We start from the raw sequence: 9760 nt of genomic DNA on the forward strand, positions 1-9760 counted from the left end.
TCTATGTCTGCTTCTGTCTCCTTGAACCCCAGTGGGCCTCAGCAGATGGCCGCTCACACTGAGCCTGGTTCTGCTGGAGGTTTCTTCCTGTTCAAAGGGAGTTTTTCCTCTCCACTGTCGCTACAAGCATGCTTAGTGTGAGGGATTGCTGAAGAGTCAATGAGTCGATGCAATCACCTGGTTTTCCTTAGATAGAAAACTTTGTATCAATTTGACTGTATGATCTGGTTGAACTGTAAAGTGCCTTGAGATGACATGATGTGAATTTGGCGCTATATAAATAAACTGAATTGAATTGAATTATTTATGGTGCACTTTTACGGAGCTGCTCTCCTAATCTCATTATTGTGTACAATGACAATAAAGGCTTAAAAAATGATGACGATGAACCAGCAAAGAGTGACTGAACAGGAGGTGATTATATGGGAGACAGAAACAGAGACCAGGCTAATCAGCAGACTGGGAGCAGGTGTGGACAGAGGAGTCTAGAAGGGAGCTAGAGAAAAAGAAATTGACACAAAAAGGGCAACAGAAGGCAAAGAAGAAATACCTAAGAACTCAAGTTCAATAAAATATAACAACACAAAATGGAGATAAAACTAATTATTGTGCCATCTGCCATGATCATGGTTTTTGGACATTGGGAACCAGTGTCCATATTTTATCTTGACACGATGACAAGAGAAGAGAACGCAACTTTGGTGAATAATAGCTGGGGGACCGCTGTGCCCCCCCCTTCAGCCAAAGCAGTCACATGGCAACCCACAGAGTTGTGACCAACCATACTGTTAAATAAAGGCCAGTTAATGGAAAACAAATAAATAAGAAATCAAATGCTTAAGGATTCAATCTTATCTTAACGATATGCTTTTATTTTAATATTCAGAAGGCAAAAGACCATAGAAAACAGAACTATTATTTAACTTACTTTATATATTTTTGGATTTGAATCTGATGCATTTAAGAGCTCAAGAAAAATGCCACCTTAGTCTGTTTTTGTTAGTTGATATAAATGTAAATGGCTGGGATGGATGGGCTGATGACATCACATCAATCAGACCTTTGAACTGAATAGAAACATTTAAAAGAATATGGGCTGCTGTATAAAACCTGGAACTAAACGCTATTTCTGAGATTTTGAATTGAAAAAGCTTCCTGGATGGAAGAGAAACGTCTTCAAACTGGGAAACAAAGTCCAGTCGATTGATTTGAACTGTTTGTGACCTGGATGACTGAGAATCTTCACCAGTGATAGGAAGCATCGCGCTTCCTCTTCCTTCCTCCCTCCTTCCCCCCTGCCAGCTCTAATCAGACAGACCTGATCACAGAGACTGCTAATATTCTGTCTTTACTTCAGTCCAGGCTGATTGCAGCGGGTTCAATCCCTTAGGGATAATGTTTAACCCTTACTGCTCCCTCTGCAGTCCTATCCGCTGTAGCTGAGGACAAACACTTTTAGACGACTTCCTCTCCTACATGAATTCTCATATGTCTGTTTAAATGAGGCTTTTGGTAAAATCTTTTCCCACAAATGAGACAACCATAGGGCTTTTCTCCTTTGTGGATCCTCATGTGTTTGTTTAGGTTTGACTTGTGGTTAAATCTTTGTCGACAAACGTGACAACCAAACGGTTTGTCTCCCGTGTGGATCCTCATGTGGATGCTTAAAGTTGACTTTTGATTAAATCTTTGTCCACAGATATCACAACTAAATGGTTTGTCACCAGTGTGAATCCGGATGTGCTTGTTTAAACTTGACTTTTGATTAAACCCTTTCCCACAAACATCACAACTGAAGGGTTTGTCTCCTGTATGGATTCTCATGTGTTTGTTTACGGCAGACTTATCACTAAATCTTTGTCCACAAACGTCACAGACAAACGGTTTTTCCCCCGTGTGGATCCTCAGGTGTATGTTTAGATGTGACCTTCTGTTAAATCTTTGTTCACAGAAAAGACAACCAAAGGGTTTGTCTCCGCTGTGGATCCTCTTGTGTTTGTTTAAATTAGCCTTGAGGCTGAAAGTTTGCCGACAAACATCACAACCAAACGGTTTGTCACCTGTGTGGACTCTTGTGTGCATGTTCAAATCTGCCTTTCTACTGAATCTTTTCCCACAGACATCACAGCCAAACGGTTTTTCCTCCATGTGACTTTTCTTGTGTTTGTTTAGATCTGATTTTTTGTTGAATCTTTGTTCACAACCATCACAGCTAAACGGTTTCTCCACTGAGTGGATTCTCATGTGTAAATTCAAGCTAGATTTCTGATTAAATCTTAGTTCACAGGTGTCACAAACAAACGGTTTCTCCCCGGTGTGGATTCTCCTGTGGATTTTTAAGTGAGATTTTTGGTTAAATCTTTGCCCGCAGACATCACAGCCGAAGGGTTTTTCTCCAGTGTGGATCCTCAGGTGTCGCTTTAAAGAGTTTTTCAAAGTAAAACTTTTACCACAGTTATCACAGAAGAAATCTTTTTTGACTTTCTTCTCCCTAAAACCTTTAGATTTAGGCGCATAGGTTTTTGCGGAATGAGCCGCCATGTGTCTCTGCAGGCGGCGCTTGTTGCTGAACTGTTGGCTGCAGGCAGAGCAGCTCAGGGACTCGCTGACATCTGCTCCTTCTGACTCGGCAGATCTGCTCTCCTTCAGGTCCTTCTCATTGCCTTCAGTTTCAGACCCAGATGCTGACAGATGTTGGAGCTGAGAGTCTGGCTGACTCCCTCCATCCTCCTCTTCATCGCTGACCTCCGTCTCTGAAGAGCTGGAGGTGTCAGAGTTCCGGTTGGATCCACCGTCTTCATCGGTCTCAGCCTTCATCAGGTCCGCTGAGCTGCTGGTTGGAAGATCTCGTTCTTCTGGTTGCTGCTGATGAAGCTGTGAGAACAGAGGCTTCTCTTCCTCATCCTCGCTCTTCATCAGGACCACATTCAGTGGGAACCTGGTGGGATGGGTCTCCTCCTCCATGGGGAGCTGCTCCGGTTCCTGCTGATCGTCTCCTGGAGCTTCTTCTTTCACCGACATCAGCTGCTGAACATCTGCAGACGTCATGAAAAACAATTACATCTATTGTTAAGTGGCGGTTTATGACTAGTGACGGTTGGTGACTAGTGACGGTTGATGACTAGTGACGGTTGATGACTAGTGACGGTTGGTGACTAGTGACGGTTGGTGACTAGTGACGATTGGTGACTAGTGGCGGTTAATGACTAGTGACGGTTGGTGACTAGTGGCGGTTGATGACTAGTGACGGTTGGTGACTAGTGACGGTTGATGACTAGTGACGGTTGATGACTAGTGACGGTTGGTGACTAGTGACGGTTGGTGACTAGTGACGGTTGGTGACTAGTGACGGTTGGTGACTAGTGACGGTTGATGACTAGTGACGGTTGGTGACTAGTGACGGTTGGTGACTAGTGACGGTTGGTGACTAGTGACGGTTGGTGACTAGTGACGATTGGTGACTAGTGACGGTTGGTGACTAGTGACGGTTGGTGACTAGTGACGGTTGGTGACTAGTGACGGTTGGTGACTAGTGACGGTTGATGACTAGTGACGGTTGGTGACTAGTGACGGTTGGTGACTAGTGACGGTTGGTGACTAGTGACGGTTGCTGACTAGTGACGGTTGCTGACTAGTGACGGTTGCTGACTAGTGAAGGTTGCTGACTAGTGTCGGTTGTTGACTAGTGAAGGTTGCTGACTAGTGACGGTTGATGACTAGTGAAGGTTGCTGACTAGTGACGGTTGCTGACTAGTGACGGTTGGTGACTAGTGACGGTTGGTGACTAGTGACGGTTGCTGACTAGTGAAGGTTGGTGACTAGTGACGGTTGCTGACTAGTGACGGTTGCTGACTAGTGAAGGTTGCTGACTAGTGTCGGTTGGTGACTAGTGACGGTTGCTGACTAGTGACGGTTGCTGACTAGTGACGGTTGCTGACTAGTGTCGGTTGCTGACTAGTGACGGTTGGTGACTAGTGACGGTTGCTGACTAGTGAAGGTTGGTGACTAGTGACGGTTGCTGACTAGTGACGGTTGCTGACTAGTGAAGGTTGCTGACTAGTGACGGTTGGTGACTAGTGACGGTTGCTGACTAGTGACGGTTGATGACTAGTGACGGTTGATGACTAGTGACGGTTGATGACTAGTGACGGTTGCTGACTAGTGAAGGTTGGTGACTAGTGACGGTTGGTGACTAGTGACGGTTGGTGACTAGTGAAGGTTGCTGACTAGTGACGGTTGGTGACTAGTGACGGTTGCTGACTAGTGACGGTTGCTGACTAGTGACGGTTGATGACTAGTGACGGTTGATGACTAGTGAAGGTTGCTGACTAGTGACGGTTGATGACTAGTGTCGGTTGATGACTAGTGACGGTTGATGACTAGTGACGGTTGCTGACTAGTGAAGGTTGCTGACTAGTGAAGGTTGGTGACGTGTCGGTTGCTGACTAGTGACGGTTGATGACTAGTGTCGGTTGATGACTAGTGACGGATGCTGACTAGTGACGGTTGATGACTAGTGACGGTTGATGACTAGTGACGGTTGTTGACTAGTGAAGGTTGCTGAATAGTGACGGTTGCTGACTAGTGACGGTTGATGACTAGTGAAGGTTGCTGACTAGTGACGGTTGCTGACTAGTGATGGTTGCTGACTAGTGAAGGTTGCTGAATAGTGACGGTTGATGACTAGTGAAGGTTGCTGACTAGTGACGGTTGCTGACTAGTGACGGTTGCTGACTAGTGAAGGTTGCTGACTAGTGTCGGTTGTTGACTAGTGAAGGTTGCTGACTAGTGACGGTTGCTGACTAGTGAAGGTTGCTGACTAGTGTCGGTTGCTGACTAGTGACGGTTGCTGACTAGTGAAGGTTGCTGACTAGTGAAGGTTGGTGACTAGTGACGGTTGATGACTAGTGACGGTTGCTGACTAGTGAAGGTTGCTGACTAGTGTCGGTTGCTGACTAGTGACGGTTGCTGACTAGTGAAGGTTGCTGACTAGTGTCGGTTGCTGACTAGTGACGGTTGATGACTAGTGACGGTTGCTGACTAGTGAAGGTTGCTGACTATTGTCGGTTGCTGACTAGTGACGGTTGCTGACTAGTGAAGGTTGCTGACTAGTGAAGGTTGGTAACTAGTGTCGGTTGCTGACTAGTGATGGTTGATGACTAGTGACGGTTGATGACTAGTGACGGTTGATGACTAGTGAAGGTTGCTGACTAGTGACGGTTGATGACTAGTGTCGGTTGATGACTAGTGACGGATGCTGACTAGTGACGGTTGATGACTAGTGACATTTGTTGTTGACTAGTGAAGGTTGCTGACTAGTGACAGTTGATGACTAGTGTCGGTTGATGACTAGTGACGGATGCTGACTAGTGACGGTTGATGACTAGTGACGGTTGTTGACTAGTGACGGTTGCTGACTAGTGACGGTTGATGAGTAGTGACGGTTGATGACTAGTGACGGTTGATGACTATTGACGGTTGCTGACTAGTGAAGGTTGATGACTAGTGACGGTTGATGACTAGTGACGGTTGGTGACTAGTGACGGTTGATGACTAGTGACGGTTGGTGACCAGTGACGGTTGATGACTAGTGACGGTTGGTGACTAGTGACGGTTGATGACTAGTGACGGTTGATGACTAGTGACGGTTGGTGACTAGTGACGGTTGGTGACTAGTGACGGTTGGTGACTAGTGACGGTTGGTGACTAGTGACGGTTGGTGACTAGTGACGGTTGATGACTAGTGACGATTGGTGACTAGTGACGGTTGGTGACTAGTGACGGTTGGTGACTAGTGACGGTTGGTGACTAGTGACGGTTGGTGACTAGTGACGGTTGATGACTAGTGACGGTTGGTGACTAGTGACGGTTGATGACTAGTGACGGTTGGTGACTAGTGACGGTTGGTGACTAGTGACGGTTGATGACTAGTGACGGTTGGTGACTAGTGACGGTTGATGACTAGTGACGGTTGGTGACTAGTGACGGTTGGTGACTAGTGACGGTTGGTGACTAGTGACGGTTGATGACTAGTGACGGTTGGTGACTAGTGGCGGTTGATGACTAGTGACGGTTGGTGACTAGTGACGGTTGATGACTAGTGACGGTTGGTGACTAGTGACGGTTGGTGACTAGTGACGGTTGATGACTAGTGACGGTTGGTGACTAGTGACGGTTGATGACTAGTGACGGTTGATGACTAGTGACGGTTGGTGACTAGTGACGGTTGGTGACTAGTGACGGTTGGTGACTAGTGACGGTTGGTGACTAGTGACGGTTGGTGACTAGTGACGGTTGGTGACTAGTGACGGTTGGTGACTAGTGACGGTTGGTGACTAGTGACGGTTGATGACTAGTGACGGTTGGTGACTAGTGACGGTTGGTGACTAGTGACGGTTGGTGACTAGTGACGGTTGGTGACTAGTGACGGTTGATGACTAGTGACGGTTGGTGACTAGTGACGGTTGGTGACTAGTGACGGTTGATGACTAGTGACGGTTGGTGACTAGTGACGGTTGATGACTAGTGACGGTTGATGACTAGTGACGGTTGGTGACTAGTGACGGTTGGTGACTAGTGACGGTTGGTGACTAGTGACGGTTGGTGACTAGTGACGGTTGGTGACTAGTGACGGTTGATGACTAGTGACGGTTGATGACTAGTGACGGTTGGTGACTAGTGACGGTTGGTGACTAGTGACTAGTGAGGCATCTTGAAGCCAAACTGTATTGATGCTGCGTTGATTCAGTCTCTCAGAATACTGACCTCTGCTGGACATTTAAAGACACTACAGGCAGCTGATTGGACAGAATAAACTGAATGGATCTGATGACCTAGAACAATGATACCATTGAAGTTATATTCTATTATTTCATTTCTATGTTCAAATTGAAAATATCTTTGCTATTTTTAGATCCAGCCAATAAATAAAGTCAACATTTATTCTAAGGTGAACATTGAGGGGAAATGCTGCTGGACTAGGATTTAAAACCATCATTTTAAAACAATAAGTTCAGTAAAAACAGGAAATAAACTAAAGTTCATTAGAAATGAACTTTAATTTCTGATGAGTTGAGTGATCTGAGAGGAAAAGGATGAAACAACGAGAAAATAAAAACAACTGAAACGTTTCTATTCCTTTTAGGCTCTAACATTCTGGATCATTTTAATGAGAAACTGCAAAAGATGAGACTTTATTTAGCAGCTGCATCATGGTGACAGAAAGGATTTTATTGTCCCAGACCTTAGAGAAGCTGTAATATATATATATATATATATATATATATATATATATATATATATATACACTATATTGCCAAAAGTATTTGCTCACCTGCCTTGACTCACATATGAGCTTAAGTGACATCCCGTTCCTAATCCATAGGGTTCAATATGACGTCGGTCCACCCTTTGCAGCTAGAACAGCTTCAACTCTTCTGGGAAGGCTGTCCACAAGGTTTAGGAGTGTGTTTATGGGAATTTTTGACCATTCTTCCAGAAGCGCATTTGTGAGGTCGCACACTGATGTTGGACGAGAAGGCCTGGCTCTCAGTCTCCGCTCTAATTCATCCCAAAGGTGTTCTATCGGGTTGAGGTCAGGACTCTGTGCAGGCCAGTCAAGTTCATCCACACCAGACTCTGTCATCCATGTCTTTATGGACCTTGCTTTGTGCACTGGTGCACAGTCATGTTGGAAGAGGAAGGGGCCAGCTCCAAACTGTTCCCACAAAGTTGGGAGCATGGAATTGTCCAAAATGTCTTGGTATGCTGAAGCATTCAGAGTTCCTTTCACTGGAACTAAGGGGCCAAGCCCAGCTCCTGAAAAACAACCTCACACCATAATCCCCCCTCCACCAAACTTTACACTTGGCACAATGCAGTCAGACAAGTACCGTTCTCCTGGCAACCGCCAAACCCAGACCCGTCCATCAGATTGCCAGATGGAGAAGCGCGATTCGTCACTCCAGAGAACGCGTCTCCACTGCTCTAGAGTCCAGTGGCGGCGTGCTTTACACCACCGCATCCGACGCTTTGCATTGCACTTGGTGATGTATGGCTTGGATGCAGCTGCTCGACCATGGAAACCCATTCCATGAAGCTCTCTGCGCACTGTTCTTGAGCTAATCTGAAGGCCACATGAAGTTTGGAGGTCTGTAGTGATTGACTCTGCAGAAAGTTGGCGACCTCTTCGCACTATGCGCGTCAGCATCCGCTGACCCCGCTCCGTCAGTTTACGTGGCCTACCACTTCGTGGCTGAGTTGCTGTCGTTCCCAAACACTTCCATTTTCTTATAATACAGCTGACAGTTGACTGTGGAATATTTAGGAGCGAGGAAATTTCACGACTGGATTTGTTGCACAGGTGGCATCCTATCACAGTTCCACGCTGGAATTCACTGAGCTCCTGAGAGCGACCCATTCTTTCACAAATGTTTGTAAAAACAGTCTGCATGCCTAGGTGCTTGAATTTATACACCTGTGGCCATGGAAGTGATTGGAACACCTGATTCCAATAATTTGGATGGGTGAGCAAATACTTTTGGCAATATAGTGTATATATATATATATATATATATATATATATATATATATATATATATATATATATATATAATATGCTGTTTATTCTTCTAAAGCTCAAAGTTCTCCCTCCAGCTCTGATGTTCGAACTTAACTACGCTGCAGTGCTGAGGCATCATTCTACTGTCCTGCTTAAAGCTGCAGGTCGACCTCCCCAAGATGGCGGCCGTAATGTCTGTGCTGCAGCAGTCAGTGCGGGGTCTGCTCTGATATCACTGCCTCTAAAATCAGAGTCTCTCCAGATAAACTGGACCTCAGCAGATCTGAGGCTCCATAGAGCAGAAACACAGAGATTGGCTCCGCATGTTCTACCCAGCATAGATCTATGAGCTGCCATCCAAACGTGACATGAGAGGAGAAACAGACCAACCTGCTGGCTTCACCTGAGGAGCCTCCATGCTCCTCCTGCTCCTCCTCCTCCTGCTCCTCCTCCTCCTGCTGCTCCTCCTCCTGCTGCTCCTCCTCCTGCTTTCAGCTGAAGCCTTAAAGTTTCTGACTTTGAAACGGATCAAAAGCTTCTGATGATCAGGAGTCACTGAGGCAGGCGGCTCTGCGTCAAAGGAACACAAACCGGAAGTTCCGCCCACACAGGGCGCTGATTGGAAGTCCGCCATATTGGTCAGGGATGGATGTGTCAGGTAAACATTAAGGGAGGGCTTTGTGGTTTAAAAGAAAACACCTTAGAAAAACAGCTAAAGAGTTTATTCTATCGACCTTAAAGTTAATATTTTCTGATTTTATCGCCCACTTCCAGTGATGGGAGTAACGGCGTTGAAAGTAACGTTACTAACGCCGTTATCTTTTTTTAGTAACATTGGATGGAGATCCATATTTTATGTATACTGCAGAGCATACATCTATATAGATCTGTATATATAGATAGATAGATAGATAGATGTTGCCGAATCTATAACAACCCAACCACACAGGATTTCAGAATTAGACATCCCCAGTTATTAATTTCATTCACTCACCAGATCTGAACGCCCTGTTAAAAAACTTCCCCCCCATGAGTAGAGGTGATGCAGCCTGATGATATTTACACCGCATCAGATAGCGTTCCCCCCATGTTAAGCAGGGGGAACGCTATCTGACGGCGTTTATAGGCCCGTCAGATAGCGTTCCCCCCTGATGTCATTTAGGTTGAGTTGCAATAAATGCTAAACTCTCTGCAGGTTCT

At 45.7% G+C, this 9760-nt stretch overlaps 1 protein-coding gene across 3 annotated transcripts; it reads right to left on the bottom strand.

Annotated features, from left to right (window-relative positions):
* Positions 1–1190: 1190 nt before the first annotated feature.
* LOC119798380 (zinc finger protein OZF-like) lies at positions 1191–9209 on the bottom strand. 3 transcript variants are annotated; one of them, XM_038307828.1, is made up of 3 exons: positions 9031–9160; positions 8951–9000; positions 1192–3035 (listed from the first exon to the last, which is right to left on the bottom strand). In XM_038307828.1, exons 2-3 carry the CDS (start codon positions 8976–8978, stop codon positions 1456–1458), a joined length of 1608 nt encoding a protein of 535 aa, XP_038163756.1. In that variant the 5' UTR covers positions 8979–9000; positions 9031–9160; the 3' UTR covers positions 1192–1455. The 3 variants fall into 3 exon arrangements, with proteins under 3 accessions (XP_038163753.1, XP_038163756.1, XP_038163764.1); XM_038307836.1 differs by having other exon boundaries at positions 8951–8985; positions 9016–9152; XM_038307825.1 differs by having other exon boundaries at positions 1191–3035; positions 8951–9209.
* Between the last annotated feature and the right edge of the window lie 551 nt (positions 9210–9760).

This window comes from Cyprinodon tularosa, unplaced genomic scaffold (genome assembly GCF_016077235.1).
Source record: "Cyprinodon tularosa strain WSP-4 unplaced genomic scaffold, ASM1607723v1 ctg1168, whole genome shotgun sequence".
Taxonomy (NCBI): Eukaryota; Metazoa; Chordata; class Actinopteri; order Cyprinodontiformes; family Cyprinodontidae; genus Cyprinodon; species Cyprinodon tularosa.